The 20,366-nt window shown below is 50.9% G+C and overlaps 1 protein-coding gene across 1 annotated transcript in view; it reads right to left on the reverse strand.

The window, feature by feature from the left end:
* The window catches only part of SINHCAF (SIN3-HDAC complex associated factor), a 154,151-nt gene that overhangs the window by 33,514 nt on the left and 100,271 nt on the right, over nt 1-20,366 (reverse strand). Inside the window, 1 exon segment of the mRNA XM_078647470.1 lies at nt 17,712-17,862. Within this exon segment, the coding sequence (XP_078503596.1) occupies nt 17,712-17,862 (151 nt within the window).

Raw genomic sequence — 20,366 nt, forward strand, 5'->3', positions numbered from 1 at the left:
TTTTGATTGGGAGATTGATACCCTTGACGTGAGTGACACTATTTTGATAGCCTGTCTATTTAAGGCCATGAGGAGGGAGGAGGTATGGTATGTGATACGCCACGCTATTCATAACGCAAGATATGCGGAGCATTATACACCTATCAGAGGTGAGACTAAGGGACCACAAATTTATAAACAGATGAAAGTGTACACAAATTGAGCACTGTCTTTGATACTGAGATATAGAGCATTGCTGCAGGGATACAGAGGCAGAAGGAGAAGCAAAAACAAGAACAAAGAAAAAATAATAAATAGCAATATAACCAAGACCCCCCCCCAACCCACCCACAACCCAGACCCACCCTCCCCACCCAAAAAGTACACTAAGGACATGGCGACCAGGGAGAAGCAACCACACCGGTTTCCCTCCCCTGTGGCGATTACAGGATAACCTGCTTACATTTGCAGAAATTACAACGTGAACGTAAACAGACAATAGGAACATCAGGAACATGTCTTAGGTATATCGCTTCAAATTGGCGAGCTTAACTAGCAAATCAATCATTTCTGCATCAGAACACACAAAAAGGCATTTAATTCAACAACTCCAGACCCCTATCATCCCAGACGTAGTATGAGATAATGTATGGTGACTGTCTAAACTAAACGTAAGGTCACGGGTGAAACATTGAGTTTGACTTATGTGATAAATGGGCAGTGCTGAAACTAGACTTGTAACATATCAACAGGAAAGCAAACTACACCCAGTGCAATCGGGAGATGTTAAACGCATGGCATTCGGCATTGCGGGTTACTATGACGAATAATGCACAGCTAGTTACAAACCCCCCTATACTTTAAGCACCACCGTGTCAAATAAACACACCAAATTCAAATAACATGTCTGGCATCAAAGATTCGTGCTAGCATACAGTGTAGGATAGCTTCATAGCTACGTAGGCACATAATAAAGAAAAGAAAAGTGTGTCCTACCACACCGCCAGCCATGACCTGTAACACAAGACAATGAAGACAGTGAAGATGATCATATGCCTTGAGTCATGTGCAAGACAGCAATCACAAAATCCGTCGTGGGGCCAGACATAGGAGCAAACTATCATCGTGTGATGATCAACAGACACGGAGGAATGTCAGAATGATTGCAGTGGGATCAGTATAGGCACAACTTGATCTACATGGGCTAGGTGCCATCACCAGGAACAGTCGACGCAGCAGTGTCCATTGTTGAGTCCTCTGGACCGTCAAGAAATTTCTTCAGGTGTGATGGGTCCGTGAATATTTGCGGCACCCCTTGAATCAGAACTCGAAAACGTGCAGGGCCTACAAAGCCATATTGGTGGTCGAGCGTACGAAGCCGTGGGCGGAGGGCTAGGAAGTTTTTCTTCAAGTTGACAGTCTCTTTGCAATAATCCTGGGAAATGTATACTTTGTTGGTCTTCCATAAGATGTGATTATGCTTACGCATAAACGCTAAAATTTGCTCCACGTGCTGGTGCCTGAGAGGTTTACAGACAATCGGTCTAGGACCCCTTTGTTGAGGCGTAATGCGGGCAGGAACCCTGTGAGCTCGATCAAACTCCAGCGGAGTGCTGAAGAAGAGGTTGGTGGCCTGCGGAAACCAGGACTCCAGGAAAGGTATGCACGATCCATCTTTATCTTCTGCCCCCTCCGGGATACCAAAAATACGCAGGTTCCCCCTTCGGTTCCTGTCCTCCAATTCAGAGAGGCCCCGTGACATGGAGGATGTAGATAGTGAGAGTTCTCTAAGGTATTTGTTCACCTTCATATCCGAATCTTCAAGTTGGCTGATCCTGTATTCAGTTTCTGAGAGCCTGACATTTGTGTCTTTAATATCTTGCCGTACCGCCGCGATCTCTTCTCTGGTGGACTTTGTGATCTCGTGAACTTCAGCCAGTTTGAGGAGTATCGTGTCCAGCGTCGCGTTGATATCACGCGTGCCTTTGGTCGGTGAAACTGGGTTCGGCGGTCCAGCCTTCAGCCTTTTGAGATTTTTGGCTTCCTTTTCCCCCATAGTTAGTAGTTGAAATCGGCCCGAGCTATCTGTAGCCGATCGTGACGTGACGCAGTGGTGGCGCAATAGTAGGCCTCGGATCAACGATTGGTTGGGTGGACTCCGTCACCTAGAAGTCAGCATAAGCTGTGAGGTGCCCTTAAATTGAAGTGATTGGGTGAGTGGTAGGAAAGCAAGGTCGACTTTGAGGTGCACAGTGGGGAGCTTGAGATTTGCCTTTCCGTACAGAAGCTCGATTAGGAACAACCTTGTATCCAGCATCAGTCAGTTTTCATTGAAAATGTCCCAGCTGTCGGCCATATTATCAATCAATCAATCAAAGCATTTATATAGCGCACTACTCACCCGGAGGGTCTCAAGGCGCTTGGGGGGGGGGGGGTCCGCTACTGCTCGAACAGCCAGGTCTTGAGCTGCTTCCTGAAGGCGAGGTGGTCTTGGGTCAGGCGGAGGTGGGTCGGGAGGGAGTTCCAAGTCTTGGCGGCCAGGTAGGAGAAGGACCTTCCTCCTGTGGTGGCTCTTCGGATGCGGGGGACGGCGGCGAGGGCGTGGCTGGTTGATCGAAGCTGGCGTGCGGGAGTGTAGAAGTTGAGGCGGCTGTTGAGGTATCCTGGGCCTTGGTTGTGCAGGGCTTTGTGTGCGTGGGTGAGGAGACGGAAGGTGATTCTCTTGTTGACCAGGAGCCAGTGCAGGTCTCTCAGGTGTCCGGAGATGTGGCTGTGTCGGGGGATGTCGAGGATGAGTCTTGCTGAGGCGTTCTGGATCCGCTGGAGTCTCTTCTGGAGTTTGGCGGTGGTTCCAGTGTAGAGGGAGTTGCCGTAGTCCAGTCGACTGGTGACGAGGGCCTGGGTAACCGTCTTCCTGGTCTCGGTGGGGATCCACCGGAAGATCTTACGTAGCATGCGCAGGATGTTGAAGCACGACGAGGAGACGGCGTTGACTTGTCTGGTCATGGAGAGGGAGGAGTCCAGGATGAAGCCCAGGTTGCGTGCGTGGTCTGTTGGTTTGGGTGCGCTGCCCAGGGCAGGGGGCCACCAGGAGTCATCCCAGGCGGAGGGCGAGGAGCCCAGGATGAGGACCTTCGTCTTGTCCGAGTTCAGCTTCAGGCGGCTGTTCATCATCCACTTGGCTACGTCTGTCATCCCTTCGTGTAGGTTGGCTCTGGCTGGGTCGTTGGTGAGGGAGAGGATCAGCTGGGTGTCGTCGGCGTAGGAGATGATGTTGAGGTTGTGTTGGCGTGCGATGGCCGCAAAGGGGCTCATGTAGACATTGAAGAGGGTGGGGCTGAGCGAGGAGCCTTGAGGAACGCCGCAGATGACTTCGGTGGCTTCTGATCTGAACGGGGGAGGCGGACTCTCTGTGTCCTTCCGGCGAGGAAGGAGATGATCCATTCAAGTGCCTTCCCTCGGATACCGACGTTGCAGAGGCGCTGCACTAGGGTGCGGTGGTAGACCGTGTCGAAAGCCGCGGAGAGGTCCAAGAGGATGAGGGCCGCTGTATCCCCGTTGTCGAGCAGGGCTCGGATGTCATCAGTGGCTGCGATGAGGGCGGTCTCGGTGCTGTGGTTGGCCCGGAAGCCAGACTGCGAGCGGTCGAGGGATTCATTCGTCTCGAGGAAGGCGGCCAGCTGCTTGTTGACGGTCTTCTCGATGACTTTGGCCGGAAATGAGAGGAGCGAGATGGGGCGGTAGTTTTTGAGTTCGGTGGGGTCCGCTGATGGTTTCTTCAGTAGAGCGCTGAGTTTGGGGTGCTTCCAGCTCTCTGGGAAGGTAGCGGTGTCGAAGGAGGTGTTGATGATGTCCCCCAGGTGGGGTGCGATGACAGCGTCGGCCTTGTTGAAGACGTGGTGCGGGCAGGGGTCGGTTGGTGACCTGGAGTGGGTGGAGTTCATCGTGCGTCGGGTTTCTTCGGTGTTGATCGAGGTCCAGGCGCGGAGGGTGAGGGTGGGGGGTGCAGGAGCGGTCGTGGGGTGCGTTGGCTGTGTGGTGATGCTGTTGTGTATGTCTGCGATCTTGTTGTGGAAGTAGGAGGCGAGGGAGTTGCAGAGGTCCTGTGATGGGGTGATGTCGTTGTTTCCGGCGTTGGGGTTGGAGAGCTCCTTGACGATGTTGAAGAGTTCCTTGCTGTTGTGTGCGTTGTTGTCCAGTCGCTCCTTGAATGCGGTTTTCTTGGTGGTATGGATCAGTTGGTGGTGTTCTCGAGTGGCGATCTTGAGGGTGGCCATGTTGTCTGGTGTTGGGTCTCTGCGCCAGGCTCTCTCGGGGGCTCGGCAGTTCTTCTTGGAGCTCTTGAGTTAGTCGGTGAACCATGGGGCTTTTTTACTGCCGGGTCTGCAAGGCGGGGTCCTCAGAGGGGCGAGGTCGTCTGCGTAGTTGCTGATCCACTTCGTGAGGTTGTTGGCGGCCTGGCTGGGGTTCGTTGAGCTGGCGGGGGGGGGCCTGGCTCAGGGATGCGGCGAGCTGGTCGGCTGTGATCTTGTTCCAGCTTCTGCGTGCCACCTGTTGCTGGTGGTGGAGGATCGTGTTCTTTCTGAAACTGAAGTGGACGCAGCTGTGGTCCGTCCAGTGGAGTCCTGTAGCGTGGCTGAAGACGATGTCCTTGCTGGATGAGAAGACGGGGTTGAGTGTGTGTCCAGCGTAGTGGGTGGGGGTGGTCACCAGCTGCTTGAGACCGAGGTTGGCGAGGTTGTCCAGCAGGGTGGTGGTGTTGCGGTCGTTGTTGTTTTCCACGTGGAAGTTGAAGTCCCCGAGGAGGATGTAGTCAGCGGAGGGGAGGGCGTGCGGGCTGATGAAGTCGGCGATGTCTTCGCTGAATTGTGTGCGTGGTCCTGGGGGTCTGTATATGAGGGTGCCTCTGAGGGTGGTCTTGGTGTCGATGTGGATCTGGAAGTGCAGGTGTTCGGCGGCTGCGAGGGTGTCGTCGGAGTTGGTTGTGATGCGGATGGTGTTCCTGTGGATGATGGCGATGCCTCCTCCGGTCTGGTGACGCGGTCCCTCCGGGTGATCTTGTATCTGTCCGGGATGGCGATGGCGATGTCTGGCGCTGAGGAGGCGTTCATCCAGGTTTCCGCGAGGAATGCGACGTCTGGAGCTGTGGTGTCGAGGAGGTTCCAGAGTTCTACGGCGTGTCTGTGGACGGAGCGGGTGTTGAGCAGGATGCACTTCAGGTGGTTGCTGCTGGTGCTCTTCTCGGTGGGTGCGGTGCAGGTCCGCTGCAGGAGAACTTGCAGGAGTGGCAGCCGAAGGGTCCGTGGGTGCGTCTCGGGGTGGCTCGGTAGCATCCAGGGATCCGGCCGGTGTTGAGTGCGTTGAGGGCGGCGTCGTCGTAGGTCTGTCGGGTCGTCTTGCCTCGGCGGGGGCCAGGGGTCCTGGCACTGGGCGCGGTCCCGGCGCGGACGAGCGCAGACGGGCTTACCGTTGGCGCGCCTTCGGCGCGCTTAGGGCGCGCCCGCTGCGCGTCAACGCTGCGCGTTTGCCACTCTGCCATATGTGGAGAGTGGGGGGGGGCGGAGCGAGGGAGGAGCAGCTGGGAGGCGGGAGCGGGGCGGCGAATGGGAAGGGCGCTAGGGGTGAGGGGGCGGGGCTGCAGGGGGGAGCGGGGGGTGGCGGGAAGCACGGCAGGGGCTGGGTGCGACAAGGGGAGAACAGAGGGAGAGTACAACAAAAGCAAAAATTAAACAACACGGGGCAAAGCGAGAGATACAGACAACTAAACAAATGTACACAGGGAGAATACTATCGCAGCGCAAGCGGGGCAAGATCAGCAACAGCAACAGCGGTGTACCAGGATCACAGCGGCAAGATCAGCAGCAGAGGTGTACCAGGATCACAGCTGCGGGCAGCGGCGGCACTTGGCGGGAACGGGGGGCAGCCTGGGCTCACTCACGAGGAGTGTGCACGGTGCGTGGTGTGACCGGCCCAAGGGGACATATTAGAGTCAGGCAAGGCCAAATGTGGAGTGGAACCTTCCTCTTATCTTTACATTAGCCAGGTAACAGACACATCATAGGCTCCTGTTTAGCTAAGGCAGCATTAGGTGTGGCGCAAACCAAAGGCACATTTGATTACTTCAGGAGCGAGGAAGCAATAAGCCTGTAAAACCCACTTAGCCCATAGAATGTCAGACACCCTTGTGGTATAATGGGGAAGAAGCACCGATCCATTAGCAACCAGGTGCCTGCAGATGTGGAAAGTCGGTGGTCTTATTGTAGCGCAAGTCATTTAATCCGATCGGGGCAGCAGATATGATCCCCTCGCAGCGGACGAGCTAATGAAGGGTCGGGCGGCCGCCATTTTGCGTGCTGCTGCGCGCGGTACCTTGGAGATGAGGTTGGTCAGGCCAGGATTGTGGCGCCCTATGGAACCGCTGTCGTCGGCCGCTGTCGTCGGCATCGAGGCGGGTCCGCTTGAGTGTGCCGGCGCGATATGCACAGGGGTCTGCGTGATCCCTCAGGAGGTGGGTACAATTCTCCGGAGCATGAAAATGACGGGCAGGGACCCGCGCAGGCTTACATGCGGCTGCAGCAGTCGGGCTCTTGATCGGCGGACCCTAAAAGCCAAAGTGTCACCGTTAGACTCCTGATGAGTTCCGCTACTTCATCTCATTGTCCGGGAGTGTCAGCAATAGCAAGGAAGTACTTAAAAAAGTTCCCAGACTCGGCGCCATAGGTGGAGAAAAGGGCTCAGGCTACCATCTTCTCCGGCGTCCAAACCACGCCCCCCACATGTTTTATGTTTTTAACTTGTCGGCGTCGCTAGAGGGAACATACTTAATTCCTTATTACTGTTCAATTACTTCGAAGACTAATATATAGTTAATACTTAATGCACCAAAAAATAAAGTCAAATTTGGTTATTTCACAAATTTAGTAGCCCTAAGTGCCACATGACTTTTGCAGTTGCAAACACCAAACCTATTCACAGTGGTGCAGAAACGAGATAGTGAGGAGTGATCTAACATGGGCAAAAGGGGTAAGAAAAACTCTGATAAAAGCTTGTAAAATGTTGAGGCTTAAGATTAGTCCCTTGACCCTACAAATTGAGGTTGAAAGGAGAGAACTTAGGTCTCTGGACAAAGAAACCTCTCAAGTAAACGACCAGGAGTACCTAGGGGAGGAAAAATCAGTATGCTGTATGGCTTCTTCATGGCAAAAAGAAGCCAACTTCCCGTACATCGATAGATTACCATGCCGAAGACTGAGAAGAGAAGTTTTAAAACTGAGAATTGGCGTTAACCCCTGTTATACCAACTATGAAGTAAAAAGAGTAATGATCAATAGTAATGAGAAATGTAACTGTTCTCTGGGAACAACATGTGATTTAGTACACATTTTATTAGATTGCCAAATGGTTTTAGATATATGGAAAGAAATTTTACATCCAATTTTTATCAAGTATAGTATAAAAATAGGGCACAGGGAGCAGAACTTTTACTGGAAATTAAGGATTTAAAAATAGCCTGTGCTTTGGGAAGGTTTATACAAAAAGTAAAAGAATTTCTGAAATGTGACTAGCATCTCAAGCTCACTTGCCTACAGGATATGGGTAGGTTTCATGGTTGGAAAATGATTATTGTTCTTACCTTGGAAGTGCAGGATTATACATTTAAAACTGTGCCCAATGGGAACGTTTTAAAATAAGATACAAGTAATTTGAAATGGGCCCAATAATGTATTTTGTTTTAAACTTATGATACGTTTAGGATGTTTTAGGGATGGAAGTTAATAATGAATAATTTTAACATGAATCTTATGATGTGGTTTTATGGTGTAATTTGTGATTTTTATGAATCTTACTTTATAAAGATTTCTATGTTTAAGGACTATATAGTCCAAATAAACTTTGTTTTGAACATCAACATCAACCAAAGCTATTAAAAATAGACCAGATAGGGGGGCGTGGCTAGATGCCGAGGAGAATGGCCGCACTTTGAGGCGGCTCCTCTGCCCACACTGCCAACCGGCCTTCATACCTCCGTTGGTGCTGCTGCCTGGCCCGGGGTCGACTGGACGCCCAACAGTAACCCTCCTGAGGCCCTCGGCGGACCTCTGACGCCTGCTGGTCCAGCCAGAATCGCCGCGACCTAATCCCGGCGGCCGGAGCACGTCGGCCCAAGATGGCGGCCGTCACTCGGGTTACATCCGGGTGAACTCCGGGGCTGCCGCGGACCACATCAGACCTCCAGCGCCTGCACCCCGGCTGGTCGAGTGTGGGGGAGGCGATTCCCTGTCGATACAGCCTCCTTTCGCGCCTGTAGCTCCTACAGGTGAGGAGCGAGACGACCCATACCGGCCTCCCCCACCCACCCGGCGTCGACATCCAGGTGAATCCCCGGCTTGGGCCTAGAACCGGGGACCACCACTGTCTACCGGCTCCGGCCCCACTTTGCTTGCCATACGTCGCGAAGACTGGCCTGACCCTGCACCTGACGGCTTGCTTCTGGACCAGATCGGGAGGACCACGGCGGGGGCAGGTAGATACATCGGGAGAGTTGGCTGAGACGTCACACCTTGACTCCCCGGGGCCTACCAGGCACTCACTGCAGCGGACGCTGCTCCCACCCCTCCACTTCTCCACATCGCGGCTTGAGCGCTCGGCCGGGAAAAACCAACGGGGACTGGGAACAGGCTGTGAGGCGCCGGGTCCCCTCGGTGCCCTCTGAATCGCCCACCAAGCGTTTGCTGCTGACCTACATCCCGCCTGCCGACTCCACAGCAAGAGAGTCCTTCTGGCCCCCTACTCCTCGCCTACGACTTGCTCTGCGGGGCCGCCACTACTTGAGCCTTGGAGGTAGCGCCCCCCCCCCCCTCGAACTGTGCCTGGGCGAGCGCGGTGCACGCTCCCCCACCTCCCCCAGGATTACCGGTGAGGGGCAGCTTCTCCCCCCCTCCTATCCTTCTCCGGCGAGTTTGCCTCTTGGTCTTCCATCACCATAGCCCCTTGGCGGAGACCGGATTGGTAATGGCCTCTAATAAAGGAAATCGGCCCCCCAACCAAAGGCAAATCAATAAACTGTCTTGAGGCACTAGAGGAGACCCCAAAGATGCGGCTCTGGACGCCACTCTTAAAGCGACAACCCCCCCTCCACAGGGGAAGCCTTCTCCCACGCTGGACGACGGCATGGAGGCAATTGCGGGGGTCCGCTCTTCACTCGAAACCCGCATTGACTCAGTGAGCGTGGAGGTGACCCTGCTGCGTGCCGACCTCCGGAAGATGGACTCCAGAGTGAAGGACATTGAAATTAAAACCCTGGCGCTCGTAGATGACACCTCCACGCTGCAGCAACAGGTGGCTCAGCTACAGAAACAGCAACACCAGATGGAGGTGCTCCTGGATGACTACGAAGGACGCGCCCGACGCAATAACCTCCGCATCCTGGGTGTTCCCGAACGCCTTGAAGAACCCGCCGCCGACCTCTTTGTGGAGAAATTGGTCCTGCAACACCTACAACCAAAGAACCTTTCCAATTATTTCTCCATAGAACGGGCCCACAGAGTTCCTGGGGGCCGACCAAAGCTGGGCGCTTCCCCCCGCCCCATCGTGGCCCGTGTGTTCAACTTCCGCGACCGTGATGTTATCCTTCAAGCGGCACGAACAGGACCACCGTTGCGAATAGACAATGCGCAAATCACGATCTTTCCAGATTTTACCATGAAAGTACAGGCCCGCCGACGCAGCTTCCTAGAGGTAAAGAAGCCGTCAAATACTCTATGTTATTCCCGGCGAAGCTCCGCATTGAAGCGGAGGGTAAGACCTGGTTTTTCGAGTCTCCTGCTGATGTTTGGGACTGGCTCGAAGGGTGGCGACAGTCGACTTCCACCCACAACCGGCGCAAGCAATCCACAGATCGCTCTGACAAGGTCGCGCCGCCGGAAAGTCAAGACCTATTCACGGACAATGTGCAGGAAGAGTGACGCCGAACATCCCAGGTTGGATTGAACAGTTCAGCCGCCCCTCTACAAGCTGATATGCTCTCCGCTGTGACTGTCCGACTCTGATATCGGATGGTTGGCACATATCGAACCCTCTTCCTCGAAGACTCACTCGTTTGAAGCACAGCCCGCTCCTACTTCACTCATGCTTTGACTCTTATGTATCCTTTGCTGTCTTCCTTCCAGGGGGGGTCACTCTACCCGCTGTCGTTGACTGAACTATTTATGTCACTGTTGAACTCACCACTATAGAGAGGGGCATCGCCCTCTCACTGCCCATAATAGGGGGAGGTAGCTCAACCCCTATCGACGTTTCTTGGACAATGTGCAGTGATAGGCGAGGACCCTGTGGTAACTGGAACTGGTTATAGCTCCTGCTTCTCCCTCTCAGGTGGGTTGTCAAAGGTTACAAAGATAGACTCGGCGGCGCTCTCTAAAGTTGCCCCTCCGCTCATAATGGTCTCCTTATGACCCCGGGCGCAGGACCAGCTTCCGTTTACGTATTATCAATGACTCCTACTATGTGAATGCTATTGTTGATCTTGGTTGTTTTCTTTGCACTGGATGACATCATCCGAGTGTTGGCTGACGAGGGCACCCTTGGCTCTCCACACTCCTCTCTAATGTTCGGGGGGGCGACAGGCACTCTGCCTAGTTGGGGAGTGGATAGTTCTAAGTCCGCGGGCAGGGACGCAGGAAGGGGGGTTGTTGGGAGGGGAATGATATGGGGGGTGGGTTTGGGAGGGATGGGAAGTGTTGGGAAGTTGATGACGAGACTTCTATGGTCTCTGTTTTTGTTCTTGCTTATTCATTGCAGCGGATTCTTGATAGTGGAGCGCGACGTGCAGCGCGCCGCTACCTCACGCGTTACCTCTAGCGACTTGTCGCCGTTGGGCCCACCTGTACGTCGCCATGCACCATCACGGTATACCTATTGCTCAGACTTCGGCCATGCTTGGCCCCAAACAGACTCCACGGTAGCCCTCTCCCTTAGACCCCTTTGTCATAGACAGCACTCTATGCACCACATGTCACTGATCCGTGTACAATCTCACTTATTTAGGCCGCCATGACGCCCCCCTTGACAACGTCGCTGACCATTATGACGTGGAACGTCAATGGTCTTGGCAATAAGATAAAAAGAGGGGTGGTGATGGAGTATCTTAAACGCCATTCTCCAGACCTGATTCTCCTCCAGGAGACACACCTCATGGGTAATGCATGCCAGGCGCTAAACCGGGGAGGTTATAAATTACTTGTGCACGCCGGTTTCACCTCTGGATCTAGGGGCACCGGTATTCTGGTGCATATGAATGTGGCCCTGACATGCACAAAAATATGGGCTGATCCTCTTGGTCGATATGCAGTGGTGGAGGCCGCCTGGGAAGGCAAGCCACTGAATGTTATTTCAGTCTACATCCCTCCAGCCCTAGGCACAGCCGCACTCCAGACCCTACAACGCCTAATGCTTGATCTTCCGCAGGGACCCCTACTCATTGAGGGTGATTTCAATATGACAATGAGTGATGCCATTGATAGACACCCCCACCGTCCCTCACACAAGTCAAGCTCGGACCTCTCCCACTTTACACAAATGATGGGGCTCGAAGACCTATGGCGCCTGTCCCACCCCCATACGCCTTACTACACACACTACTCCAACGCTCACAATAGCAGTTCTCGTATAGACTATTTCTTCTCACCCGTCACTGATTTACAGTTCTTTCGCCACACAGTGGCGCTCCCTAGAGGGATCTCCGACCACTACCCCCTCACGGTGCAATTCACACATCACCGCCAACAGACACGCGGCCCCATAATAATCGCGCCCTGGCTCCTAAAAATCCCTGACATACACGATAGCTTGCTTGAACACACCGAATATTACTTTGCCGAAAATGTAGGATCAGTGACTTCGGCAGTAACAATATGGGAGGCATACAAAGCCGTAATCAAGGGCAAGGCACTAGCTCTAAAAACCGGTTACATCCACAAACAAAGTGAACTCTTGTCACAAGTGGAAACAGACCTACTTCACCTGGAATCCCTCCACAACACGAACCCCACGGATGAGACAACGACCAGCCTTCAAGCGAAACAAATGGAATATAGGGCACTGGCTTTGGAAAAGGCGCAGGCCAAGCTCTTGAAAACCCGCCACCGTGTTTACGAGTTGGGGGACAGGGCAGGCAAGATGCTTGCATGGCTCGAAAAACGGGAGCAGGGTTCCCGCTGGATTGCGGAATTAACCCTTCCGGATCAATCTACTGTCACAGATCCGGGTGATATAGCGGAGGCCTTTGCCACCCACCTGGAAGGGGTCTATACCGCCAGAGCCCACTACAACGCGGAAGAATCCAAACTGCTCTTAGCCGAAATGAGGCTCCCTGCTCTCTCAGAGACCGAAAGACAGGAGCTAGAGGCGGACCTCACAACGGAGGAAGTGAAAAACGCCTTATTCGCTATTCAGTCTGGCAAGGCAATGGGCCCTAATGGCGTCCCTATTGAGTTCCTGAAGGGCATGGTGGGTGAGATCCTCCCACATCTTAAGGCGATGTTCGAGGAAAGCTGCGAGGTCAGCTGCTTGCCACCGGACCAGCGATTGGCTTCGATCGTGGTTATATGTAAACCCAACAAGCCGCCTGCTGACTGCGGCTCATACCGACCTATCTCTCTCATTAACACTGAAGTAAAAGTCCTCGCCAAGCTCCTAGCCACCAGACTCATGACAGTTCTCCCAGCCCTGATACACGAAGATCAATCGGGCTTCCTGCCGGGCCGCAACACTGCGCTCAATCTCCGCCGTGTCCATAATGTCATGAGTAGGCTACCGCACCTCCAGGAAGACGCGGCCATCCTGTCCCTCGACGCGACACTTGCCTTCGACTCTATCGAATGGTCTTACCTCTTCGAAGTGCTCCTCCGCTTTGGCTTTGGCCCCAGATTTATACAATGGGTTTGTTTACTCTACACTGACCTCTGGGGACAGGTTTATGTCAACGGGCATACGTCCAGGCGCTTTCCCTTACATAGAGGCACACGACAAGGCTGCCCGCTGTCCCCCCTGTTATTCACCCTCACTCTCGAACAGCTGGCCCACTGGATAAGAACCGACAACTCCATCCGAGGCCTCCGATGGAATGCGGACACAGTCGACAAGATTTCACTATACGCGGATGACATCTTAGTATATCTTTCCTCCCCTAAATCCTCCCTTAACAGTTTGCTGCACGTGATCACCAATTTTGGTAAATATTCAGGCTTCACCATCAATTGGTCCAAATCGGTGCTGTATGTTCTCCATGGTCCACCCCACCTCTCCCGAGAGGCTACTCCGTTGAAATTGCCCAAGGCGGTTTTAAATATTTGGGAATCTTCGTCACTCCAGACCCCCAACTGTTCCATGACCGCAACCTCCGAGGCCCACTCCAGAGACTCCATGCCGACGTCTCACACTGGAGAACGCTCCCCCTCTCTCTACCCGGCAAAGCTGCCCTGTTTAAAATGCTCGCGCTCCCTCGGTTCCTCTATGCCCTTCAGAACTGCCCATTCCCCGTACCTGATTCCTACTTCAATTTAATCGAGGGAGACCTCCGCCTCCTCCTATGGGATGGCGGTTCTCCGCGCATTGCTCTCCTCTCTCTTACGCAAGGGTGGTACGACGGTGGTATCGCCCTCCCTAACATCCGCCTCTACTATTGGGCAACCCAATTGGTCGCCACCAACTCATGGATCTATGGCACACCCACAAACCCTGCCTTCCACTTGGAGAAATACCAGACAAGCTGTGGCGGCTATCTCGAAGCTCTATACGGCAAATACTCCCGTGCTCGATATATTGGCCCAATGTCTCACACACTGTCAATATGGCACCGCACGAACAAACGACTCGGATGGGCCAACACCCTCACACTCTCCACCCCACTCTGGACCTCATACAGGCTAGGCACCCTATGCCATTGCAGAGGCTTTGATAAATGGGACACATTGGGCATCTCCACTATTGGCGACTTGCTCCACAAGGGCAAACTACTGACATTCACAGACCTGCAAGACACATACAATTTGGCACAATCTGAGACCTTCCGATATCTCCAAATTAAACACGCCATACTCACCAACGTCCCAGATCTCGCCTCCCTTCCACAATCCTCGCCCCTTGAGGACAGACTCTTATCTGAACCCCTTCAAGCCAAGGCGAGATCTTACACATACCGCAAATTGTGCAACAACATGCCAAACACTTTTCACCTCCTGTGGGATAAATGGCAAACTGACGTTGGCACTCTAGCTATGATGTAGAATGGCAGTCAGCACTAATGTCCCCGCGCGAATCAGCCATTAATCACAGGTTCCGGTTAATACAGTTGAAAGTATTACATAGGACGTACATGTCAGGCCCCCTTTTAGCCAAGATAGGCCGACGCCACTCTGACCTTTGCCTCCGTCACTGTGGCTTAACGGGTACTTTCTATCATATCCTGTGGGAATGCCCAGCGGTCCAAGACCTTTGGAACCGGGCCGTCCTGAAAATGACTGACGCCCTAGGGAAGCCGGTCCCTCTGACTCCCAAATGTGCGCTCCTCAGTATATGGGACCCTACAGACTTAACTGCAATAGAGCAGCGCTGGGCGGACCTAAGCTTCCTCCTATTGAAGCGTGAAATAGCCATGCACAAACCGCTCCTGATTAGGTGGGTGGCCGCAATGGACGTGTGCATGCTGTCTGAAAAATCGGTCTACAAAACCAGGGGATGTCCCGGAGTCTGGGATAAGAAATGGGGTCGATGGAATGCCTATAGGGGCGAATTATGTACTTCCCCAACGGCGGATATGGCTATGACCAGGCGTAGCATCCCTCAGTAAATGTGATTGTGATTGCTTCTGTGCCGTGCGTGCTCTATGGCGAGAAGGCTGTCTGCAATTGTTCAGATTAATGTTTCCTCTGCTTCGAACAACCATGTTTTGTTTTAAAATAGAAAATACCATAGACCTATGGATTATCCGGAACATGACTTTGGCTACTCTATGCATACCTTGCTACCTCGCCGCCGGGCCTCCGGGGTGTCGGCTGAATGGCTGTGTTTACTCTGGAACTGTTGCTTGGTAACTATACATACCGCGGCCGGCCCTCGGGGTTGTAGGCTCTATGCTGTGTCAATTCATGAATGTGTAATAAAGGTCTTGAAAAAAAAAATAGACCAGATATAACCTCTACTTTCCTGTATTCCTAACTCTACTTCATCATCCATTTAGTTATAAATAATTCCCTTCAGTATTTCGAATTCAACTTTGTCACCCATGTATTGAAACACCATGGGCATGTCTAGCAGTAGAATAACAGTCCAAAAACACTGTGAAGATATCTTTGTGTTTAACTCTACCCACTTCTTGTGACAGACAAATGTGACATGGTCAATACCTCCCTCCTTTCAGTATATGTTTCTGGCTTGCTGAAGGACTACTGCCCTATTTCCAACCTCCCTTTTCTTAGCAACACCATGGTAAGAGAGGTGACAGGAAACTCCACTAATATATCAAACTTTACCTCCTACTCCACGACAACCAATCTGGATCCTGATCTATAAGGGGCTCAGAAACCACATTAACCAATATGAGCAGTGAGTTACTTCTCTCCATGGATGAGATAACAAAACTGCCCTGATACTTCGCCGACCACATAAAATTCCCTGAAAGTCTAAAACACTGGTCCTGCACCGAACTGGATCTAATCATTCTACACCAAGGGACCTGTGGTATTTTTGAAGGGTCATTCCTCGCATGGCCCCTGTTCAACATCAACATATGCCCCTTTGCACACATCCTTGAGTAATGCCACATGAATGTAAAAATGTATGCCAATGGCACACAAGTCCACTTTCACATGGTAAATGGTTCAGAGAACCACAAACATAACCTTGTGCTTTGATTGTGTATTTCACTGGATGAAAGATAGCTTCCTTTGCGTGACCAGTGTCAAGTCAGAAATTCCAGTAACTGGTGATACCAAGTCTGGCACAACTACTCTTTGCCTGCCCATCTTTACCTCACCTAAAGTAAGGAACCTGGGAATTCTTTTTGATTTCAACCTCACTTTTGCCCACCAGGTTTATGGTGTAGCAAAGGGTGAGAATATTCAGCTCACTCTTCCACGGAAAAAATCCTACACCTTCATAATGACCCTAGCATCAAGATGATGAGAGTCATCAACCTGGCAAAGGTTGACTACTGTAATATCATTGATTGTTGTCTCCTAAAGAAACTCAATACCTGGCTCCACAAACGTGAGAATCAAGCAGCTACAATGTGGCTTAAACTCTGCATATAGCACCATATCACACATACCCTTAAAACGCTCCACTGCCGAGTATGATTAAATATAGGATTTTGTGCATTGTTCACAATGCTTACTGGGGAAAAGGTCCTGCATACTTGCAGAAATTGACACCTCACTATACTCCAGCAAGAGACTTTCACTCAATGTCATCCAATCAGATAAATCCACAATTATTCAAGTAGATGAGACACTGAGACAGGTCCGAGGGTGTGGTAACACTGACAATTTGGAACACACTCAACCCCAAACTTAGAGTTGAACCTAACCGCAAGAAGTTAAGCACATGCCTGAAAAGTATACTTTTCATATTTGTCATCAACTGAATAGACACACAGCAAGAACCGTGACTAATGAATTTCAGACACATAGTTAATGACCACTCAATTGGACTCAAAGGGTTGTGTGATGGAACCACAAATGCGTTTATCATGCATGCCGGCTCCACACGGTCTCAACCACGTAAGACTTAACCACATATATGCCTTCACCACACAAGCCTTTACAACGATATATGAGTCATGTATGGCAAAGACATATCCGTGGTTAAGACTTGACAGCTACGTCTCACCCCCTCCGACCACTGCCCCTGCCCTGCGTCCTAAAACTACCCCCTTCCTCCTGAAAACCAAACCTTTCCCCTCCGAGTCCAAAAAAGTCCCTGCCCCAGTCCTAAAAACTACCCCGCCCTCCCCTAAAGCCCTAAAAACTACCCCAATCCCTGCGCCCAACCCGGACCTCTAAAACGGCTCAAGCCCCGCCCTGATACCTAAAACTACCCCCTCCCTCCTAAAAACCAACCCCCTACCTAACAGCTCTAAAAACGACCCCGCCCTCCCTTAAGCCTTAAAAACTACCCCGACCCCCCAAGACCTGAAAACTACCCCACCCCCCCAGCCCTGAAAACTCCTCCGCCTGCCCCCAGTCCTGAAAACGACCCCGACCCACCCCAGCCCTGTAAACTAATAAAAACGTACCCGAATCCCCTGCCCTGAAAACGTACTCGCTCCCCTCAGCTCTAAAAACATACTCGACCACCCAGCCCTTAAAACTACCCCCAAAACCGGCACCAGCTCCAGCCCCACTTACCTCACAGCGTCTTCTGGCTCCCCTGATCCTTCCTGCTGCCGCCCAGCAGTAGCTAGACTGCGCACAGCCTTAACCATGCATATGCGTGGTTAAGGCAAGCATGGTAGCGCTTGCATTGGCAGAACATGCTGGCTGAGTCCACGTTATTCCGACTGCTTCCCGACTCAAAGCTCTCCCCTTCCACTCATTTAACTGTATATGTCTATGTCAGCCCTTTGAAGCATGCTAAAGATAGCACACAAAGCATTACAACATGCCTTAAAAAATAAATAAATGCCGTAATAAATAAATATTTACTGCTTGGCAAGTGTGCTGCTATTTATCCACCTTTTCCAGTAGGTGTGATCAAGAAACGAGAATGCTGAGTTTCTGCTGTGGCTCGAGTTAACCTCCATGTCTGAGCAGTCATCTGAAGGATTACTGTAGCAAGGGGACTCTGCAGGGGAGTGACTGGAGGTGGAGCTGCGGGCATCTGAATCTACAATAAAAAGAAGGGAAAATACAAATTATTATTAGTTTGCAGACGATTGTCAAATCTGGTGATCCTGCAAGCTGTAACTCTTTTTCAGCCTCGTGGAATAGTCAAGATGTTGCACCACAACTTCCACAATGCGATTTCTTTCTACATTCCACTACCTTGCATCCACCGAACATATTTACTTTGGAGTTACTTAATCCAGCAGCAAATGTCTGCAAACTTTAGTACTCCATGTACTGTGCTACTGTATTCTAAGTGATAATAAGGCAATCTCATTTCACGCAGTGCCTCACGTCTTCTTTGTTTTTACCTATAGATACTGCCACAAAACTATAAAAAGTAAACGTAGCACACTAGGCACTAAAGATTTATTCCCAAAAATTCAACCCAATTTAATAAAACACGGTACCTAGTATATGACTGAAGAAAATCAAGCAATCATAACATGTAGAAAATAGTTCACATTTCATATTGACACACGGATATATTATCACCTAAGATGCAGACATCTGTTTGTAATATGTGGTACTATAGATTCACATGTTCTGCATGCTCCTGACGTCTAGTGTTGGGCCCAGACATTTGCAACTTGTTTTTCTGTTGTTACTCAACCACAATGTACCAGGACGTGGGCTCCACCTCAGAATGCTTTCAGCTCAGCAGGCGAATAGAGCAAGTGGAGAGCTGTGTTGAATACAGTGTGTGCTGTGCATTGTAAACGGAAGTAATGTTGGAAAAACATCTGTGATCATCACTGGCTTCCGGGGAAAAGTGTAGGTGCATGTGAATCTACAGCTCTAAACAGTTGTTGATAGAGTAACATTTTGCGGGTGTAGCATGTATGCTGTAGATACATATACTCTGCTTGGACTGAACAGCAGTTCCAGCCCCAAAGTGGTGCCTGGCAAGCAGATCGTGTAGATGTTTAGAATAGTGTTCTTACGACAGCTAAAGCCTGTTGACAAGCTACAATATAGTAGTGCTTGGTTAACATGTGTGGGGCTGACCAAGTGGCAGGCTTGGAGATATCTGTTATAGGGATGTTACCCAGGAAAGCCAAAGTGGCACCATTCTTACCTGTGTAGTGGGCCTTAGGGTGCAAGGGGAGTGTGTGCTTGGCCTTAGCATAAGAAGTCTTGACAATCTATCTCGCAATACCCAGTTTAGAGATGGGGTGGGCCATGTGGGGTTTGGCAAGACCCCAAAACGCAGATTGGACTTACAAAAAAGTTTAGTTTTATACGTGAACAAGCTCTTAACATCTCGGATGACCTTTCCACTAAAGATTCTGGTTGTGGGATGAAGAAGGCCAGCTCAATGGCTTGGTTCATGTGAAAAGGTAAGACAACCTTTTGATAGAAACTTGGGGTTGGCCAAAGGGCTAGCCTATTCTTGTGTAGGAAGATGAATAGTCCTTATACTGTAAGAGCTTGGAGCTTATCGAGAAGTCTGAGGGAGGCGATTGTGATTAAGAAAGCAATCTTCCAAGAAAAAATCTTCAGGTCGCATGAGTTTAGTGGTTCGAAAGGTGGGCCCGTGAGTTATCTGAAGACCACATTCAGATTCCCCATGGGTCAGTGGGCATTTTGGGAGGTATAACCCTTTTGAGACCTTCCATAAAAGCCTTAATGACAGGGACTTTGAATATTAATAAGTAGTGTCTCTTATGTAAGCACACTACAACTGCAGTGAGCTGTAAGCATATGAAGTGTAACCATGGCATGCTGTGTATAGATCTCGGAGGTAGCAGAGTCTCATGTACCGAGACCTTACAAGGGTCTAACTATTTAGAGATAAAGTAGTGCATGAATCTCTTCCACGACATAACAAACACAAGGAGATTATCAATGGAACCTTGTTTTGCCCTGCCCGTAGATCCCATGGTTAATCCCCCGTTACCCATTGTTTCAACCTTAGAAGGTAGTTTCCAGGACGATGAGACGTCCCTACCAATTGAAGTCGAAGTGGTAGTACACCAAGTTCCCAACCCCACAACTCCCACCCCTACGCCTCCTAGACAGGTTTGTACCTGTAAGCAATTCTTAGTACAGGAGAAGGAAAAGGATTGTGTTATTCCAAGTAAAAAAAGGAAAGCTGCTACTCTACCAACAGCAACTTTACAAGCTAATAAAATAGCTAAAACGAGAGGGGCTCCTAGGGCGAAGAAAAATAGTTCTACACTGCCAATCACAGGCAACATTTCCAGCCTGCCGGGCACCTATGTCCATGCCCTTCCAAGTCAAACTGTGGAAGACCAAGTAGTTCATATCCTTGGAAAACTGGAGAAGAGGTTTGCGACTCTGCTTGAGCCTATATTAAGCAAACTATCAGATATTGAAGCAAGGCTCAAGCTAATTGAGAAACATACCTCTTTCCCTAAACAACTACCTAGTATCGAGGGTGCAAATGTGCCTAAGGAGATTAGACCAGTAACAGTATGTCCCAAACCCTCTTCTACTTTAGACGATGGAGCTACCACAACCAAAATAGTCCGTACTTCTACA

Source organism: Lissotriton helveticus, chromosome 1_1, assembly GCF_964261635.1.
Source record: "Lissotriton helveticus chromosome 1_1, aLisHel1.1, whole genome shotgun sequence".
Taxonomy (NCBI): Eukaryota; Metazoa; Chordata; class Amphibia; order Caudata; family Salamandridae; genus Lissotriton; species Lissotriton helveticus.